At 47.6% G+C, this 21,148-nt stretch overlaps 1 protein-coding gene across 2 annotated transcripts; it reads right to left on the minus strand.

Annotated features, from left to right (window-relative positions):
- Nucleotides 1-1,784: 1,784 nt before the first annotated feature.
- MFSD1 (major facilitator superfamily domain containing 1) lies at nucleotides 1,785-18,900 on the minus strand. Of its 2 annotated transcripts, XM_049774461.1 has the most exons (16): nucleotides 18,715-18,900; nucleotides 16,145-16,197; nucleotides 15,309-15,421; nucleotides 14,223-14,265; nucleotides 13,857-13,924; nucleotides 12,941-13,049; nucleotides 11,357-11,459; nucleotides 10,554-10,652; nucleotides 9,722-9,833; nucleotides 9,566-9,622; nucleotides 9,147-9,303; nucleotides 8,681-8,778; nucleotides 7,264-7,376; nucleotides 6,635-6,682; nucleotides 4,050-4,107; nucleotides 1,785-1,910 (listed from the first exon to the last, which is right to left on the minus strand). In XM_049774461.1, exons 1-16 carry the CDS (start codon nucleotides 18,866-18,868, stop codon nucleotides 1,907-1,909), a joined length of 1,389 nt encoding a protein of 462 aa, XP_049630418.1. In that variant the 5' UTR covers nucleotides 18,869-18,900; the 3' UTR covers nucleotides 1,785-1,906. The 2 variants fall into 2 exon arrangements, with proteins under 2 accessions (XP_049630418.1, XP_049630419.1); XM_049774462.1 differs by lacking the exon at nucleotides 1,785-1,910 and having other exon boundaries at nucleotides 4,046-4,107.
- Between the last annotated feature and the right edge of the window lie 2,248 nt (nucleotides 18,901-21,148).

Raw genomic sequence — 21,148 nt, forward strand, 5'->3', positions numbered from 1 at the left:
AAAAAATGGTGTTGATAACAAAGTGACATTTTCCTTTGGTTTCCATAGGCCTTTTCGACCTCAAAATAAGAGACCCTAGTTTGGAATGAAAAATAGCTACAAGAGTGTATTTCACAGCACGAATGCAGTGTCAAATACTACATTTTATACAGTTTGGTCAAGCTCTAGCATTTTCTACGAGAAAATATCCTTTGGTTGCATAGGGTCTTTTGTCTTAAAAACAACAACAACAACAAAAAAAACCTTTGGTTGTATAGGGCCTTTTCTGTATTAAAAGAAAAAAAAAATAAAAGAGTCTAGTTTGACTCCAAAAGTAGTTACAAGAGAAGAGGAGCAATAGCACAGCAGGAGGAGGTGGTAAACCTGGGAGAAGTGGATGAGGCCAGAGAAGCCCAGAACGTGAACCACTGCTGATGATTTGGGAGATGTCATATACCTGGTGGTGCTTAGGAGTGACCCTGCCAGTACTTGAGGGACCATATGCAGTGCTGGGGTTGGATGGGGGCTGGCCACACATGGGGAGGGCACCTCACTATATTGTATCCCCAGATCATGAGTCATTTGCAAATGCAGCAGCAGCTTCTGTGACTGCCCCCAGACCACAGCTGATGTCCAGCTTCTCTGCGACACCCAGTCCTAAGGGGCCAAGGGTGAGGAATCAGCACCATGGCTAGGGACAGGATTATCAGCCATAGCCAGCCAGGAAGGCCAGAAGCTGGCACCTACCCGAGGAATCGAGTCCCTTCTCTTTCAGAATCTCTAGCACTAAGCCATGGAGTTACTTGAATAATGAACTACATCCAGTTGTTTCGGACTTAACAGCTGTGACTCACACAGTGCCGAATCTTTCAAGTGTGAATGTGAAGAGGGGCTTGGAGTTGGTATGTCAGAGAAGTTTCAGGGTGTTTTTTGTCTTTTGGGTCATACCAGGTAGTGCTCAGAGGACCACATGGGATGGTGAGGCTCAAATCTGGTTGGCTGTGTTCGAGGTAAGTGCCCTCCCCAGTGCACATTTTACTGAATGTGAAAAGCCCATCTTCCTGCAAATCTTCCTGCTTCATCTCCCAATGACTTATCAAATGCAATTTCTTGACTCTTAACTCAAGGTTTCCTTCTAATTTTCCAGAGATCGAGTCAGTGTTTCCATTTTCATTATTTGAAAGTTCAAAGCACTAAGTAGTGGTTTTATTTATCCACACAGAAAAGTGATCATCTTTATTAAAAGGACACTTTTTAATTATTGTGGTACAAAGTGAAAAACAAAATAAAGGTACACGGTGTAGGTGGCACACACTAGCTCACCATGAGAAATCTGCTATTGGGGAAGGTGTTACAGAAACAGTGAGTAGTGCATTTGCCTTGTACATAGCGACCCAGGTTCAGTCCCCAACATCCCACATGGTTCCCTGAGCCTTCTGTAAAGAGTAATTCCTGAGTGCAGGCATCTCTTCTCTCTCTCTCTCTCTCTCTCTCTCTCCTCTCTGCTCTCTTCTCTCTCTCTCTCTCTCTCTCCCCTCCCCTCTCTCCCCCCCCCCCTCTCTCTCTCACACACACACACACACACACACACTGTTGGGCACATCTCTTTCTGCATCTCCCCCCCAAAAAAAAACTTCCCAATGCCCAGTTTATTCTGTAGGAACATCCCTTTCACACCACTCCCTTTGCTTTCCTAAGAGGTGATGCACAAGATATATGAGCCCCAGGGCCACTGTCCTTGCAGCTATGGGCATGTTTCCCAGAACTGTCCCTGCCCCTGCTGACTGGCTGTCCTAGAGAGACAAGTAAAAAACAGTCCTGACAGATAGACATGGAAATTGGTACAAACTACAAGGAACTTTCCAAATGACGAAACTCCACCTTCTCATATCAGCCAAGTGCAGCCTCCAGATAGACACTCACATCCTCATCTGTAAAACCAATGAAGAAAAGGTGGGAAGTAGAGAAAAAATGAAGGGGGGAAAAACACAATTGTAACTCTACCATTCATAGGAAATTGTTAATACCTGGGAGGTTTTCTTTCAGAAAAATTTATTACATAAAGGAGTTTAACATCTATACATTTTCTGAGTAAAATTAGGATAATTTTCCTTTTGAGTTTCATTAATGATGGTAAATACAAAAAAATTTATCATTCTAACCTTTTTTTTTTTTTTAATTTTTTGGCTGACTCCCGGATCTACACTCAAGTCTGCACTGAAGTCCCTGAAGTGTGAAATTCAAACCTATCAGCCACATGCAAGGCAAACTCCCTATGTACTATGCTAATGTTCCAGGTATCATTCTAAACACTTTTTTTTTTTTAATAATTCTTTTTTGGGATCACACCCAGTAGCGCTCAGGGGTTACTCCTGGCTCTATGCTCAGAAATAGCTCCTGGCAGGCTCAGGGGACCATATGGGATGCCAGGATTCGAACCACTGTCCTTCTGCATGCAAGGCAAACACTACCTCCATGCTATCTCTCCAGCCCCATTCTAGGTACTTTTTAAGTGTGCAACTTTCACTTATCCTGAAACATTCCCACCCTCCCCTAATTGGCATCTGGGCTCTACACCAGACCCAGCTCCCAATTCAACTGCTTCTTCTTCTCTGGGCTTCATCCCCAGGCACCTCCTAAAAGGTCCAGATGCTTCAAGATCCATTTGTGGGTCAAAAATAATTAGAATGGGTCAGAGCAGGTCAGGGACATCTTTTGGTCAGGTCCAGACTCTTTCCTTCTATGCAGCAGCCTGCCTACCCTCGGGCAGTAACACATTTGTTTGAAATTTTGTGAATGACGCTGCTATGAATGTGAGCAAGTACCTCTTTATGTATTTAATCTTCTCTTTAGTATCATTCACTGTAAGTATGACTTTAGACTTTATAAGTTTCTAAAAATGGTTTCACATATTAGACAAAGGTATCAATTATATACTTGAGCCATTCTAACTTTGGGACATTTTAGTTGTTTGCAATTTTTGGACACTAAAAAACACTAAAAAAATTATTAAAACCTGCAATACCTGGGGCCAGGCGGTGGCGCTAGAGGTAAGGTGCCTGCCTTGCCTGCGCTAGCCTTGGACGGACCGAGGTTCGATCCCCTGGCGTCCCATATGGTCCCCCAAGCCAGGAGTGACTTCTGAGTGCATAGCCAGGAGTAAACCCTGAGCGTTACCGGGTGTGGCACAAAAACCAAAACAAAAAACAAAAACCCTGCAATACCTGATTATATTTTTAGGATGTATTTCTAGAACTAGAATATTATGCAAAAGAATTATACAATAATCTTATTATTTTCTTATCCTCCACATATTTACCTTTTTTTTTTTTGTTTGTTTGTTTTTTGGGCCACACCCTGTGTTGCTCAGGGGTTACTCCTGGCTGTCAGCTCAGAAACAGCTCCTGGCAGGCACGGGGGACCATATGGGATACCAGGATTCGAACCAACCACCTTAGGTCCTGGATCGGCTGCTTGCAAGGCAAACACCGCTGTGCTATCTCTCCGGGCCCGACATATTTACCTTTTATATCTTTCTAAGTTTTCTGAAACAAGTGTAGTAACCCAGAGATAATCTTGAAATTCAAGAAAAAGATAAGTCCTTCCAAATTCAAATCCTATATACCACAATCAAATCCAAAAATTTAAGACTATCAAAATAGGGGGCCGGGCGGTGGCGCTAAAGGTAAGGTGTCTGCCTTGCCAGCGCTAGCCTAGGACGGACCGCGGTTCGATCCCCCGGTGTCCCATATGGTCCCCCAAGCCAGGAGCGACTTCTGAGCTCATAGCCAGGAGTAACCCCTGAGTATCAAACGGGTGTGGCCCAAAAACCAAAAAAAAGACTATCAAAATAGGACTCGGAGAGATAGCACAGCGTAGGGCATTTGTCATGCATGCAGTAGGACGGTGGTTCGAATCCCAGCATCCCAAATGGTCCCCCGAGCCTGCCGGGGGCGATTTCTGAGTGTAGAGCCAGGAGTGGCCCCTGAGCGCTGCTGGGTGTGACCCAAAAACAAAACAAAAAAAACAAAAAAAAGACTATCAAAATAAAGACAACTTTTAATACTTACTCTGTATGTGATAGTTTCATTTCTTCCCTTTGTTTTGCAGAAAAATTTAAATTTCCACCTAAAACACAAATATAAAAATGGTTTTCATTTAAGCTTATAAATAAAATTCAAACAGCAATGAACCTCTTTTTGTTTGGGGGGCCACACTTTGCAATGCTCTTGATTTGCTCCTGGGTCTGCACTCAAGAATTTTCAGAAGTGTTCAGGAATGAGCCAGAGCAATAGCACAGCAGATAGGATACATGACCAACCTGGGTTCAATCCTCAGCACACCATATGGTCTCCTGAGCCTGCCAGGAGTAATTTCTGAGCATAGAGCCAGGAGTAATCTGAGCACCACTGGGTGACCCAAAAACCAAAATAAATAAATAAAAGTGCTTATGGGACCACATGAGATACCAGGGATTGAAGCCGGTAGGATGCATGCAAAGGAAATGCCCTGCCACACTGTACCTCCATATGATTTAATTTTGGGGTTTTTTTGGGGGGACCACACCTGGCGGTACTTGGGGGTTACTCCTGACTCTGCACTCAGAAATCATTCCTGTGGGGCTGAAGTGGTGGCACAAGCGGTAGGGCACCTGCCTTGCATGCACTAACCTAGGATGGACTACAGTTCGATCTCCCGGCATCTCATATGGTCCCCTATTTCCCATATGGCCCCCTATTATTTGGTTATTTCTGAGTGCAAAGCCAGGAGTAACCTCTGAGCGTCACTGAGTGTGGCCCAAAAAGCAAAAACAAACAAACAAATCACTCCTGGCAGGCACGAGGGACCATATAGGATGCCAGGGACTGAACCCAGGTCTGTCCCAGGTCAGGTGCATACAAGGCAAATGCCCTATTGCTATGCTATTGCTCTGGCCCACATCATTTAATTTTTAATTTTTTGCGGGGAGGGGACTGGACCACACTGGAAAGTGCTCAGACCTAATTCCTGACTCTGCATTCCGAGATCATTCCTACAGTGCTCAGGGAACCCAATGAGTACTGAGGATAGCATGTGGCTATTTGCAAAGCAAATGCCCTCCCCACTGTACTATCACTCTGGTCCCATTTTACAGTAACAGAAAGGGCTATGTAAAATGAGGGGGGAAAATCATTTCCAGAACATTTTGAAGGGAAAAAACTATTTGTTTTGTTTTGTTTTCGGGGTTTTTTTTTTGGGGGGGGGGCCACACCCGGCGGTGCTCAGGGGTTACTCCTGGCTGTCTGCTCAGAAATAGCTCCTGGCAGGCACGGAGGACCATATGGGACACCGGGATTCAAACCAACCACCTTTGGTCCTGGATCGGCTGCTTGCAAGGCAAACACCGCTGTGCTATTTCTCCGGGCCCGGAAAAAACTTTAATGCATTCTTAAAAATGTAATTATGGGCAGATAGAAACACCCTGTTATTTAGGCCAACGGTATTTCCTTTCTATTTTCCCCAAAGTTTGCTTTGCCTGTGGAAAAAAAAACCTGCCACATTCACCCCCTCCCTTTTTAAAATTTCATTTATATCTTCTAGATAGGGGCTCCCGCTTCTCATAGAACATGAATCACTCTGTTTTACCTCATATTTCTATGCCTTCCTACAAATTGAGAGAAGAAAAAAAAAAGTAGATGGGGCCCAGGGGCCAAATGGTCTCAGGTGCATTGGGTGGGGAAAAAATGGTCAGAACTAAATACCCAAGCCAAAATCAATGACAACAGAATCAAGAGACTCGAACTATAACAAGCTAAACACAAAATTGACCTGTTACACTGGTAGACCAGGGGGCTAAGGGTGGAGCTATGGGATGCACGCTGGTAACTCTGGTGGAAAAAGGTCAACACTAGTGGTAAGAATAGCCCTAATTCACTGTCACTCTATGCCAGACGTACAACTATGAGAGACTTGTAATTCATAATGGTCTCAATACAAATTTTTTAAAATATATATTTATGTATATATAAAATTGTGGGACCAGAGAGCTAGCACAATGAGTTAAGAAGCACATGCTTACCCTGTTTGATCCTTGGTACTGCTCAGTTTCCCTCATGCCCTGCCAGAAATTATCCCTGAGCAGAGCCAGGAATAAGCTGAATAAGGCTGGTTTGCCTTCCCAAATTAAAGCAAAAACAAAGAACTATGATGGGGGTGGGGGAAAAGCAATAGTACAGCAGGAAAGGTGCTTGTCTTGTACACAGCTGACCTGGATTCCATCTCAGAACCCATATGGTCCCTGAAGTCCCATCCCTGGATCACAGAATCCAGGAGTAAGCCCTGAGCCTTACTGGATAGGACACCAAAACAAAAAGTAAAATCCAACAAAGAGCCAACCACATTGCAAATGTTATCCTACAGAGTTCAGGGAGCTAGCCAGAGTGAAGAGGGCAGGCATTGGTACAGGTGGTCAAGGGCATGAAGGAAAACCTCAGGGGCCAGGCCAAGAGAATAGAGTGAAGGCATCTGTGTGGCACTCTGCTAGGCCTGGTTCCACACCTGGCATTGAGTTCCTGAGCCCTGCCGAGAGTGAAACACTCACACCCTTACCCAAACCAGCCTTGCTTCCCGGACACATAGATCCTCCCCCTCCCAGCCCCCCAGTAACAGTCAGTACCTCGGGCATGGTTCACCATGTAGAGGAAGACCACAGCCAGCAACGACACTGCAGGAGACAAGAACAGGCCCTTCAGATGCCAACAAGGGCGCACCCCCCCTTGGGAACTTAGCAGTGAGCGTTCCACAGTGACCTGCTCCCCACCCCCAAGAACCAGGTATCCCATCTATGGGCCTGGAGAGGACGGGTTCAGGTGAGATTCTGCTCTAGATCGCTCCCAAGCCCCTCTGCCTCGTCCCTGTGCACCCAGAGGATTGTGGCACAGGGCTAGATTAGGAGGAAGTGAAGTAAGAAGAGTGCTGACAACGGAAGTTCACATAGGATCTCAGGGGCAGCCATACCAGGTGCCTGTGGCCACTTCAACAGGAAATTGTTAATACATGGTCACCATGCAAGCCACCAGTGGTCATGCTGGGCTTTGTGAACATAAACTGCAGTAGCAGTCAAAAGTTAGACTGAGCAGGAGTCAGAACTCTCAACTGTCCCTTGCCCATGCACCCATAGCTCAGAGCTGGGGGTTGCTGCAACACAGCAGCTGCATGAGCTCAGGAGCACAGAACCCTAGAAAGGCTGGTCTGGGCATACCCCACTGCTCTGGAGGGAGACCGAGGCCATACCCAGAACTTTACCTGAAACACAGGAGATAAAGAAAAGCTCCAGATACAGGTATCCTTGAGAGTCCAGGATGAGGCCGGCCAGGATGGCGGTGACAGCCAGGCCAAGGTTCTGGATGGACTGCATGCTGAGGGGACAGGAGGGAGCTCAGCTGGCTTTGTTCTTCACCTTTTGTTCCACACAAGGTCCCAGGGCCTGTGTTGGTGTTTGTATACTTGCACCCCTCCAGCACTGCCCTAACATCACTTCACCTCAGTCCCTCCCTGTACCCCCCTACACCTGCTCCTCATTCTTTAGTGCAGCTTGGAAACCTCGGGTCTGAAAATCCAATGGCTTGTTTCCATCAGCAGAGGAAGCAAAACAAAAATAAACAAATGGGACAATGTCAAAGCAATAAAGGTTGGCACCATCAGAGAAACTCGGGTGACCAAGAGTGATTCCCGAAAAGGGGCTAGATCAATAGCACAATGGTAGGACATTTGCAAGTGGCCAACCTACGTCAGACTTGGATTTGATTCCCAGCATCCCATATGGTCCCCTGAGTCTGCCAGGAGCAATTTCTTTTTTGTTTTGTTTTGCTTTGCTTTGTTTTTGGGTCACACCCCACAGCGCTCAGGGGTTATTCCTGGCTCTATGCTCAGAAATCACTCCTGGCAGGCTCAGGGGACCATATAGGGTGCCGGGATTTGAACCACTGACCTTCTCCATGCTATTTCCCCGGCCCCAAGGAGTGATTTCTGAGCACAAAGCCAGGAGTAACCCTTGAACGCCACTGGGTATGACCCCAAAAAACAAAACAAACAACAAAAAAATAGAAGATTCCCAAGGATAGAGGCAGGATAACCCCTGAGCATCAATGGGCGTGGTCCAAAAACAAACAAAAATAAGAAACTCAGGCTACAATTAGTTTTTGTGATGAAAGACAAGGACAGGGCATAGATGTCAAGGGGCTGATATGGACAGTATGAAATCATTCCTAAACCAAACAGTTACGAGGGTGCTGGGAACCCCTTCCTGGACACACAGGGTGTGCAGCCATGAACAAGGCAGGCCAGCTCCCTCAGATGTGGATACTAGAGCCAAAAGACAGGAGACAAAAGTATCAGCCTGAACCCCTTGGGAGACCTATGTGTCTACATTTGACATCGGGATGCTGGCAGAACCCAGGGTGCTGAAAGGCCCAGCAAGGGAGCACGCCTTCCTAGAACTGCTAGAAGATCTGCCCACTGAGCACAAGTCAGGGGTGTGGGCACATTTCTTGCGCCTCCTGGTGGGACCTACACAGGCCAGACAGGAGTCCCATTCCTCCTCCATATAATGTCCTTACAACATGGCAGAGCATTTTTTCCAGGTCACCACAGTGGCCTGAAGGCTGATTCTTTACAAAAAGAAACATGGACACAACAGACTTACGCACAAGCAGGTACTCACAAGCCGTATGCCGTTCCCAGCTGATGCTCCGGGACCACGAAGGCCACCATGGGCCACAAGGCACAGGCCAGTAAGGAGTATGAGATACCCAGAAGGCTCTGAGGGGGCAACAGGGGATGGTTCAGAATGCTGGGACTGCAGCTACACAGAGAGGGCACCAATCTGGTACCTGACTGACCTGAGGTCTACCATTTGCATCCCCAAAGGGTCCCCTTAGCACTACCAGGAGTGATTATGAGTACAAGGCCAGGATAAACCCCGAGCATCAGAGGATGTAGCCCCCAAGCCAAAATAATGTTTTCTCTGAACCTCAGGGTTTTCCTTTGAAAAACTGTTGGAGACCCCCTGTAATGCTATTCACAAACTGCCTGGTAGACAGACCAGTAGAGCAACTGTTCCAGGGATTGAACACAGGCCCCTGCGATTACCATGGCAACCCAGGGAGAGCCCCACCCCCTGCAGTTACCATGGCGATCCAGGGGTTCCACAGAGTCAGTGCAAGCATCACATGTGCAGCTTGCGTGGTGGCCACGGCGCATAGAACCCACACGATGTTCCTCCCTGTCTTGTCCACCAGGAGGCCAAACACGGGTGACAAAAAGGCAGAGATGACGTAGACGATGCTGCCCAAAGAGTATACAGGAGCCTGGGGGGGCTGGTCTTGAGTGCCTGATAACCCCTGGCCAAACTAATCCAGTTGGTCCCTGCTAGGTGTCCACACCTACTAGGAGTCACTGACAGAGCAATAGTGCCCACACCCCAGATGTCTGGTTTCCTTTAGGCCGCAGCTAGCTCCTGAGGGGTCTTGTTGCCTGCCTCGGGGACAGATGGGTCCCATCTCCTGTCTGAAACCCATGGGAGCTGCAGCTGGCAGCAATCACCTACCTGTTAATAGCACTGGCAGCCTGGGAGGAAAAGCCAAATTTTTCTATGAAAAAAACTCTGAAAGAGAAAGAGAAAGGCCAAATGTGTTACTGGGAAGTCGTGCACAAGATGGATTCTCACGGTACTTTAATGGATGAGGCGCCATCGCACACTCACGTCCCAAGGCCGATGAAAGGGAAGATGGCCACGTAGTAGCAGACACAGATGAGGAAGATGAGCCAGAGTGGCAGGGAAAAGTCCTTCACATCCGTCAGCTTGATGACCTCACCTGGGGAGGGGGTGCATCAAGTTCAGGGACCGCCCTGTCCACCCGGCTCACCTTCAGTTCAAAAGACTTTCAAAAGATGATTAAGGTGTGGAAGGCACTTGCCTGCCACATAGCCAGCCTGCGTTCAAGCCCCAGCACCCCTCTTGGTCTTCTGATCCCTGCCAGAAGTGATCCCTAAGTGCTCCAAATGAGTGTCGGAAAAAAAAAACAACAAAAAACAACTTTCCTTGGGGTCGAGTGATAACAGCAGTAGGGCATTTGCCTTGAATGCAGATGACCTCGGTCACTGGGACGGACCCGGGTTCAATCCCCAACATCACATATGGTCCTGAGCTTGCCAGGAGTGATTTCTTTTTTTTTTTTTTTCATTTGTTTGTTTTTGTTTTGGGGGGAGCTACACCTGGTGACGCTCAGGGGTTACTCCTGGCTATGTGCTCAGAAATGGCTCCTGGCTTGGGGGACTACATGGGAGGCCGGGGGATCGAACCGTGGTCCGTCCTAGGCTAGCACCGGCAAGGCAGACACCTTACCGCTCCGCACCACCGCTCCAGCCCCGACAGGAGCGATTTCTGAACACAGAAAACTCTGAGGATGGAAGCTGTGTCCCAAATGCTACATAGCCAGAGATATTTAGAAATAGAGGATACCCTGTAATCCTCTCAGGTTGTACAGAAAGCTGCCTGAGTGAGGATTTCTAGAGTTCCACAGCATTCACTGTACCTGTTTTGCCTTGCTCTTTGTGCAGAATTCTTTCTGCTCTCTGGTCCAAGTAGGCAAGTGCCAAGGCACAGACAAATGAGAGAATGCAAGTGATGCCCCCTGGAAGAGAAAGATTGAGGGAGAGTTGCATGTGCATCCCAAAAGGTCACATGTGCCTGAGGGTCGGTGGGCATTGGCATAAGCCAGGAGGCCAGCAGTGCCCCTCGCATAGTTCTGCCACGAGAGGGGACAAGGAAATGGACCGACACATGCCTTCCAGACGGATCCCAGATAACAGGTGGCTCTGAGAACCAACCTCACAGTCCACTGTAGTCTGAGTGTGGGGAGACCCAAGAACAAAAAGCAGCCTGCACCCTTACTCACTGTGTCTGGCCCCAAAAGTAAAGCTCAGTGGGCCCAAGAGGGCCTCAGATCTTGTTCAGCACCTCCCAAGCAGCCAGGCTCCCATGAAAGAAAGAGGGGTCTGCTCACTTTCAGCCAAACAAAGGCCAGCAGCCTTGTCAAGGCTCCTGCCAATGCCCCTAGGGTCTTCTCTTCCCCCATCTCATCACCCCAAAGTTCAACAAGCATAAGTTCTCTAGGTTCCTTGACTATAATCAGCCCAAAGCAACGACTGTCCACGTCCAGGCCCCCCAATTGCTGAGCCTCCTCACAGTGCCCAATGGGCATGGCGTGATATGCACCTCCTGGGAAAAAAGAATGTAGGCACCGACTAGAGTCCCCAGGGAGGGCAGGGCAAGCCCTGCTCATGCCAGGGCTCCTTCCTGAAGGCACTTCCTGGGCGGGACGCAAGCCTCACTCACCAATCAGAAGCGTGACCCCGAGGGTGGTGGGGCCCACAGAGCCCAGAGCCGCCTCCATCTTTGAGTACAGCCACCCCATGATGTTCATGTTGACAGTGCTGCCCTACAGAGAAAACACATGCTGCCACACGTGTCCCTGCCCAAAGTGCCCATGTAAATGAGTGCAACCATATCCAAATGTGGGATCAATAAAAACACTCAAATAAAGCACCATATATGGCCACTACCAAGATGACAGCTTACTTTAAAATTGCAAATATCCCAAACAGCATAGTGTGTTTAGGACTTTTGCCAAAGTGACAAAATAGTGACAGCAGGAGTGATAGTCGATGGGGAGAGCGATTCACCCCATATGGTCCCCTGAACCCAGGAGTGATTCCTAGTACAGAGCTAGGAGTAGTGAGCCCCACCAGGTGTAGCCCCAAAACAACAACAATATGTTTTTTATTGTGAACAATGTTTTTGTTGTATGAACAACACATTCGTCATAGAAGTCATGGGGTGATTGGGGCCAACTCGCACCAGCAGTCCAGAGAAAGCGGAGCTTTTCCTAGTATAGACTGTATCTGGAAACTGTCATTTAGACACCACAGAGCCTGCTAGCATGCCAGGTACTGGATATGAACTAGAACAAAGTGTGGGTTCCTGCCAGGCCCACCACCAAGTAGGGATGTGTAATCTTCAGTCTCCACCCAGAACCAGGGAGGAAAAACTTGAGTTCTTTTCTTGAGAGGTTTGTTTTGTTTGGAGGCTATACCTGGCAATGCTCAGGGGTTACTCCTGGCTCTGTGCTCGGGAATCACAACTGGTACTTGGGGGACCAGATGGGATGATAGAGAATGAACTGGGGCCAGGTGCATGCAAGGCAAACACCTTATCCGTTGTACTCTGACCCCAAGTAAGTTTTTTTATTTTTGTTTTGGGGCCATACCTGGCAGCACTCAGGGCTTACTTCTTGCTCTGCACTCAGAAATTACTCCTGACAGGGACCAGAACAATAGCACAGCACAGCAGTAGGGCATTTGCCTTGCATGCAGCCAACCTGGGATGTACCCGGGTTCAATTCCCAGCATACAATATGGTCCCCTGAGCCTGCCAGGAGCGATTTCTGAGCACAGAGCCAGGAATAACCTCTGAGTAACCACATCACTGGGTGTGGCCCAAAAAACAAAAACAAGAAATTACTCCTAGCAGGTTCGGGGACCATATGAAATGCAGCGGATTGAACTCGGGTTGGCGGCATGCAAAGCAAATGCCCTACCCACCGTGCTATTGCTCTGGTCCCTCAAACGAAAACTTTTTAAAGAAAACAAAACAAGGGCCAGAGAGACAATACAGCGGGTATGGTGCTTGCCTACCACCACAGACAGGGATTCAATTCTTGGACTGGGCCCTGGGCACAAATGTAAACTGTTTTTGGATGTAGTCTAAAAACAGAAGAAAGAAAAACCTGTGCTGTGAGTGAAAAAGAAAAAACAACATTTGCTGACTACACACGCATGTGCACGCTTTTTGTTCTTTCTTAGAGCAGCCACAAGACTGTCTCCTGATCCCTGTGGTACCCGTCAGGCCTGTCATACTCACGACTCTTGCCATACTGAGCTGGAGGCCAAACACCAGGTTTAACTCCTTGCCTTTGAACCAGCTCACAGCGTACGTGTTCTGGGCCACTGCAAGGGACTCACCACCGATCCTGAGGAGGAGGAAGAAGGGAGATGGCTCTGATCAGCTGTCAACAGGCAACATAACAGGGTTAAAATATGGTGCCCCTCCAAGCCAGTGGATGGGAAAAGCTGAAGTCACCTCCCAAATATGGTGAGAGCTTGAGACTATTTCACACAGTGGGCTATGGTGGTAGGGGCTGTGGGGTCCTAAAGCTGGGACACAGGTGCCAGATTGTGTGTATGTGTATGCATGTGTGTGTGTAATTATACCCAGTAGAAAGGGACCATATACAATTTTCTGGTTATGCTCAGGGGATCATGCGATGGCAGGATTTCCATCCTTTTGCCATCATGCAAATATGTACTCTTCCCTATGAACTATACCCTCAGACCCAGAAACAGTAGTTATACATATATATAATAACATAGCATTATATTCTACTACATCATAAAAACAGAGCACAGAGAAAAATCCTCTTTCTGAAGAGTGCTGTCATAGTCAAACTCCACCCAGTTAAAAAGGTCCACTCAAACAAAAGCGTTGCTTCCTTGGGGCTACAGAGACAGGACAGTAGGGAGGGTGGTTGCCGGGCACACACCCAGCCAGGTTTGATTCCCGGCATTATATACTGTCCCCTGAGCACAGCAGGTGTGGCCAAAGGGGGGTAAAATGTTGCTTCATTCACAGGGAAATGAAGAGAAGCAATAATCTCATGTAACTGAAAACAGAATTCAAGATCATTCTCCCAAAAGACAAAATACTCAGAGTAAGTTGTTACTGAACAAATCAACATTCAAACAACGTAACAGGATATATGAAATTACACTGCACTTACCCAAACACAAATCTTCCCAATTCCATCAACCAAAAAGCATTAAATATTCCACCCAGCGCAAAAATAACCTACAAAGAAGAATAAATGAAAAAGTAAATTCAAGTCAATCCAGAGAAGAGACTGGTAAGTTGTTAACATCCACCATAGTTTTGACATCCCTTCTATGGAAATCTGTGAAATGGCCCATTACGTGAGTGTGGAGCAGCATGTGACACTCTGGAAAGGCATCTTCAGGATCCCTGACTCTGAGGTATGGGCCACTTGTGGACACACTTAAGGCAGGTTCCACTAATCACAAGTCTGGCAGTGTGTCACAGACATGCATTCAAAAGGAGTACCCACATCAGTGAGTATTTGCCTCCTTACCTGTCCAGCACAAACAAAGCAGCTAAAGATAATGGTGCCCCATCTGTGTGAGAGAAAGACAAAAACAGAGATGAGGAGAGAAGTCCCAAGACCGTCACCAACCATTACCCCTTTGCTCTGACCCTCTTCATTCCCTCCAAGGAAGTTCTGACCATGCCAAAATTTAGCCAGGTGGGGGGAAGGACACAACTCTGCACTGCCTCATCACTGAGAACCCCAGGCCCCCAGTTTCCAGGGAGAAGACAATTTTGCAGGAGGGGCCACTAGTACTGTAATGACATCAACTAGAGTCTCCCCAAAGTGATTGGTCAGTGTCCCCTAATGAAACCATCTCCACGATTCTTTAAGTTAGTGTCCCCTATCCAAAACATCCTTCCTTCCCTTTCACACAATACACACCGTAAGCCTCATTAGTCTGATAGACCCCAAAGATTTTTCCTCCTGCCTAGGCCCCTTACAAGTCTCCATCAACAGACGACCATATCCGATCCCCTCAGCATGTAATGCTACAGTTCACCAAAGGCTCTGCTGGCCAAAAGAAAGTACAAGGGTAAGTAAGGCATTTGTCCTGTACACAACTTCTGTTGGTGCAATCCCTAGTTTCACATAGGTTCCCCACAGCACCACCTAGAATTACCAAAGAGTAAAGAGCCAGGTTGTAAGCCCTGAGAATCTCCAGGTGGGGCCCAACAACAACAAAACAAAGGAAGGCAGAGACATCTGGGCTGGGCAAGGGAAAGATGGCATCTGTGTCCACATCTCAAGGCTCATAACTACCTCCAGGATCCAGATTTACCAGAGCAACACAGAGATAGATTACTGAGCCAGTGGCCATGGGGTTCAGACCCAGGTTCATCAGATTCTCCAGAACAGAGCAATCACCTCTAAATGGATGGAGCTATACTCATATCACCATTATCTGAAGCTCTAACCATATCTCAAAAGTTTAGACCCAATTCCAGAAACATAACAATCATTTCAGTGAGAAAGATAGACTTTGACAGCCATCGTGTAAGTGTAGCTCTACATTTGCCTAATAATCAGACTGTGTCATAGGCAAGGTTTGGTTTTATATTTAAAGCTTACCGTATTCCAAATACTCGGTCTATCAAAAAGCCACCGAAGAAACACAAAACCACATTGGGCCAAGAATACCAGGCGTAGAGCAGCATGAACTTGGTGGTGTTCACCTGCATGTCCTGTCAGGAAGAAAAGGAAACTGTTTCCAAACAGTCAGGTTTCCTAACAAATCTGCAGGACAGTTTTCCAAGCATGATCACCAACTACTCTGGCAACTGTGTGGCAGCTGTGGGCACTAAGAAACATCATTCCAGGGAATGATGGTCCACTTGGTCTTGGTCCACTATTTTGAAGCTCCCTGTGGTTCAGGACCACAGCTGTCTACAGCTGCCTGACACTCTTTCATCTGTCTCCCTGACTTACAACTTACCTACATGTAAATGGGGCACCCCCAACCTGGAGAGAGATCACCATAATTCCCACATCTCTTCTCTTTAGTCTAGAAGGGTAAGGACCCATCTACACATTTCTCGCTGCCACAATGTAAATACTTCAACAGAAATACAGCTCCATACATTATCAGCATGTTTTAAATCCAAACTGGAAACACCTACATGGGTGCAATCTTGTGTTCAGTATACATACTGAAACAGTAAAATGTCCTGTTTTCCATTGTTATTTAGGGCAGAAGTTATCCTACCAAATTATTTGCTTTCCAAAAAACTGCACAAGGGTCAAGTGAAAGCAAATGGAGCTAGATGATCCTAGAACAGGCCCTGTGAGGCCAAACTTCACCCCTACCCACGACAGCTCTGGGATTACAGATCGGACTGTGCAGGTTAAACCCTGACAATCCCTGGTGTCTGGTAGGAAGCCACATAGAAAGTATAAGGTCTACTCACCCGCTTCACCTGGGTCTGGAGGGTTGCAGGGTTATCATAGCAAAAATAGCTACCTAGAGAAAAAAGACACATATACTGTGAATGAAAAGTACCCTCCTGTAAAAGCTGTGTGTATCTACTTAAGAGCTGACTCTGGGGCAGAGAAACAGATTGGAAACTCTTTGGACCACTCGTTCATCCAGCAACATTTCCTAAACTGCCACCAAATAATGTAAGAAAAGCCTTCCAAATCCTCTGCAATTACCAAAGTACACGACAGCAAATCTGATTAAAAATACCATATATATGCACCTAGTCTCTAGTCATCTGCCATCTGCTAGAGGGGCCGGTGCTACAGCTCAGTCCCCAAGTCCAGCTGAGCTGAAGAGGTAAGCAGCTGAACTGAACTGTATGCCACTGAACTATTTAACCCACAATATTCTGCACTTTGTATGAGACCAACATCAGTGATGATGACAATGTCTACGCTGATTTCCTCACGTCAGATACAGCTGAAGCCTGTTTGGGCATACAGATGATGAAGAGGAGGAATCCAGTGTTGAAGGATTTTAACCTTTGTGATTTAGCTTGATTACCAATTAAGCTATGGTTTTCTGCACTTTATTTAAAGTTTTAAAGTTATTGTTGCTCGTTTACAATTTTTCTTTAGCAATAAATATCGAAAAACATTTAACCTATTGATACCTCAATTATTGTAATTGTTTTGGGCTTATATTTTTAGTTTTGAATTTTACCAGTGGCTGCTTCATTTTCCACCTCAGCATATACTCAAGTCACTAAGTTTTCACAGTTCTTAGGGTAAAATTAGGGAGGTCAGCTTATACTTTGGGTCAGCTTATAGTAGTACTATATACCGACTATAATACTTATAATACTATAATACTTATAGTCGGTATATAGTACTACCTTTTTATTTACTTTAGGTTTTGTAGTATTTTTACTAACATCTTTGGAAAACCACTTTTTCTTTAAAACTACATCCCCCCCCCCCACACACACACACAATGTCCCATCCCCAGCAATTTCTACCAATGTTGAGATCACTGTATAGCTTTCTTTTTGGGTTTTGGGCCACACCCTATGGTGCTCAAGGGTGTTGCTCCTGTCTCTGCAATCAGGAATTACACCTGGCAGTGCTAGGGGACCATATGAAATGCTGGTGATCAAACCATCTGCCTGCAAGGCAAGCACTCTACTCGCTTATGCTCTAGCCCCATTGTGTATCTTTTATTTTATTTTATTTTATTTTATTTTGGTTTTTGGGTCACTCCCGGCGATGCTCAGGGGTTACTCCTGACTGTCTGCTCAGAAATAGCTCCTGGCAGGCACGGGGGACCATATGGGACACCAGGATTCGAACCAACCACCTTTGGTCCTGGATCGGCTGCTTGCAAGGCAAACACCGCTGTGCTATCTCTCCGGGCCCCTCATTGTGTATATTGAGAGCAAAGAAATAGGGGTTTTACTCAGGCATGTAACCAATATTTAAAACAAGATTTTGTCTACAGTGTACCCAAGATAAAAGATTATAGTGTCAGAAAGTGAAAGGTAAGGCTGGGCATAAGGACCCTAAGCACAGCCAATGTAAGATCTGAGACCCATAGGGTGGGAAAGGTGGAAAAAAGATATTCTAATGTATAAGAAAGCATAACAATAGACACTGATAAGCTGAAAGTAGAGAGGTTTAGCCCTTCCAGTTCTTGTCAGCATCAAGCTAACATGGTCTCCGTTTCTCCACTTACTCTGGAAGTGCATGTTTGAATCTGTGGCCCAAAAGACAGAAAACTATCGTCAGAGAGGTAGGAACAAAAAGCAGGCATGTAAACATCATTTACCAAAACTAACTGAAAAAGAGACAATATTTTTTGGTGGCGGTGTGTGTCACACTTGAGGGTGCTCAGGTCTTATTACCGGCCCCATTGTCGTGGTGGTTACTTTTGGTGGTGCTCAGGGAACCATTTGGGGTGCAAATGGTTAGAGAAGCAGAACCGGATGACCTAGTGCGAGCCAAAAACTTCCTCGCTGTACCATCTCCTTCAGGCCCTGCTCTGGCACAATTTGTGTCTGAGTCGGGCCAGAGAGATAGCATAGCGGTAGGGAGTTTGCCTTGCACGAAGCTGATTCAGGTGAGATGGTGGTTTGAATCACGGCATCCCATATGGTCTCCCGAGCCAGCCAGGAGCGATTCCTGAGCGCAGAGCCAGGTGTAACCCCTGAGCACCGCCGGATGTGGCTCCAAAACAAAAACAAAAACAAACAAAGAAACAAATAAAGTGTCTGTGTTGGTTCTAGTTCCTGACCCAGAAGAACCGTGGCTCCTGTCAGGCAGAACCCTGTTGCAGGCAGCAGCTCCCCAAAAAGGGGAGTTAAGGGAGAAAAAATATTTTCAAAGCGCCTGAGCCCGCAGTGGCCGCCCTCCAGCCTAGATGTTCCCGCAGCGGTGGAGGCCTCACGAGCGCCCCAGCACGAGGGGCACCCCGCGAATGCAGGGGCTGGCTCCGTGCTGCAGGCAGGGCCGAGAGCCTGGGCGAGATTGGGAGCGGAGGTGGGTGCACCCCAGCCCGGCTCACCGAAGCCGAGGAAGCACATGAGCAGCAGCACCAACATTCGGTGTGCCAGGCGGCTTGGGTCGCAGAGCGCGGGCAGCGGTGCGCGGACATCTGGGTCTCCACTGTCGCCGCCGCCGCCGGGCAGCAACGCGCGAGCTTCCTCGTCCTCCTCCATCCCGGTGGTGGAGCGTCCGCGCCGATCACATGACAGGCCGTGTCACGTGAGCACTCACGCTAAGGCGCAGCGGGCGGGAGGCTCTTGTGGGCGGAGTTTGTGGTCACGTGACCCGAAGCCACGCCCGATTATTGGCTGTTCCCGAGCTCGTATTTCTCGGGGGCGAGGCCTGAGGGTGGACCACGTGGTCCTAGGGACGGGGCCGGGCAGGTTCTGGACGTGGGTGGACTTCCGGGAGGGCGAGTCCTGAGGACGCTTTGCGGGTGGATTGGCTCATGCATGACAGACCTGGAAGGCGGCTCGCGCTCTTCCCTCTCCTCTAGGCCAGCATTTATTAAGTTGTCAGTACTTTGTAATTATGGAATATGTCGCAGCAGGTCAAATTACGCAGTGGCATTGTTTTCGGGGGTCTCACACACACAGCGGTGCTCAGGGCTAACTCCTGGCTCTGCTCCGGGGGTCGCTTCTGGCCCAGATATGAGGTTCTGGGATTTTACTCGGCTCGGTCCCAGCGCTTGCATTTTTATATTGTTTGAAGTCTGTCTAAAGTGGGAGGAGAAATGCAGAGGTTGAAGTCTTCGGCATCTTGAAAATCCCGTGTTTACTCAGCTTTGGCTAGAAAGCTGCTGCCAAGCTTTTGTTTGGCCTTCGTCCCTCTGGATTGGCAGCTGACAATGTAAACAATAGTGGTCTAGAATTTTTATTTTATTTTATGTTTCTTTTTGGGCCACACCCGGTGACGCTCAGGGGTTCTCCTGGCTATGCACTCAGAAATAACTCATGGCTTGGGGAACCCATATGGGACTCCAATATGCGTCCATATGCGCTACCGCTCCGGCCCCTTGGGGGGATCTAGAATTTTTAGAGTGTATTCAGCCCCTTAAAGTCTGTGCCTTACCGCCATCCCTGGGAAGTGACAGTTTCAGCCACAAGCTGTGTGGCCAGTAGGTGTCACTCTCGCGATACTCCAAGGAACAAACTCTTAACACTCTCTTTTCTCTCTTTTTTCTCTTCTCTCTGCCTGTGTCTCTTGTCTGTTTCTTTCTCTCTCCCACCGCCCCCCTGTATCCCAGGCCCCAAATAAATCTCTTTTAAAAAAAAATCCTTGGGGTGCCAGAGCGATAGCACAGCAGGCAGGACACACCTGGGTTCCATCCTCCCTTGGATCCCAAGGCCACTAGTAGATCCCAAAGCAGAGACAAGTGCAAAGCCTGTGTGCCAACAGGTGTGCCCTGCCCCAACTCTCCCTGGAACGGAGGGCTGGTGAGTTCAGTTTGCAGGAGAAGGACCCAGGTCAGTGTTCAGCGCCACGTGGCCTACCAAGTAATAGACCCGGGGTAGCCCCTGAGCACCACCAGGTGTGACCTCCAAGTAAAATTTCCATCCTCTGTGCATGGGATGAGCCAAGTGTGAGTTTCCTAGTGGTCACAGATCCATTCCCTCCCATGACATCCCAGGAAGGGAGGTGATTGGGATAGGAGCTTCCTGCACATTAGGTATTCCTGATATTGAACATTGAGGAGGTCACATAATTGGGGGTCTCTCAGCTTGTACATTGGGTTCCTCACATTGCATATGGGTAACTGCAAGCGGCATTAAACTGTTGGCCTCCATGGGAGGCACCCTGAGCCCAAGGGGTGTCTGACGACATTACAATGTGGCTCCTAACACACCCCCAACAGACACCTTCTCCTTGCTGAAGTATTTGTAGAGAATGAGTTTTCTGTGTGACTTCCCATTTATATTGAAAAATAAAAATAAAGCCACACATGAAAATTTTTGGAATGGGGTGATCCCACAGGGTTCTCACCATGCCCAGAGGGCCCTGTGGTGCTAAGGGTGGAATCAGAGTCACCATATGCACCCCTGTGCCATCTTCCCAGCTACACATATGGGGTATGAAGAAAAGTAGCAAAGACCCCATTTGCCCATATGCAGCCAGTACCTTCACTCACTGAAATAGTGTATTCTGAGAGTTGGGAGTATCATATGAACTCAGTTGGGGTCTCATATGAACATATGAACTCAGTAAATGCATAACTGCCGAGTGCTACCTGCAAATGCACTGGAAATGGAATCCTTTCCCAGTGCTTTAATAAATGCCAAATTTGCATTAAAGTAGCTCTTAAGTGTTAGGGAATAGGGAGATTTTTCTTTTTCTTTTCTTTTTTTTTTTTCTTGGTTTTTGGGCCACACCCGGCGGCGGTCAGGGATTACTCCTGGCTGTCTGCTCAGAAATAGCTCCTGGCACACACGGGGGACCAGATGGGACGCTGGGAT

This window comes from Suncus etruscus, chromosome 6 (genome assembly GCF_024139225.1).
Source record: "Suncus etruscus isolate mSunEtr1 chromosome 6, mSunEtr1.pri.cur, whole genome shotgun sequence".
Classification (NCBI taxonomy): Eukaryota; Metazoa; Chordata; class Mammalia; order Eulipotyphla; family Soricidae; genus Suncus; species Suncus etruscus.

Bases quoted from the DNA above. Each gene is read 5' to 3' on its own strand.
- MFSD1 (XM_049774461.1), bottom strand. From the start codon at position 18,868: ATGGAGGAGGACGAGGAAGCTCGCGCGTTGCTGCCCGGCGGCGGCGGC. The intron at 13,050-13,856 runs GTAAGTGCAGTG...CCTCCTCCTCAG, and splicing joins TTGGGAAGATTTGTGTTTGG to GATCGGTGGTGAGTCCCTTG. The intron at 10,653-11,356 runs GTGAGTGAGGCT...TTTCTCTTCCAG, and splicing joins CGGGGTCACGCTTCTGATTG to GGGGCATCACTTGCATTCTC.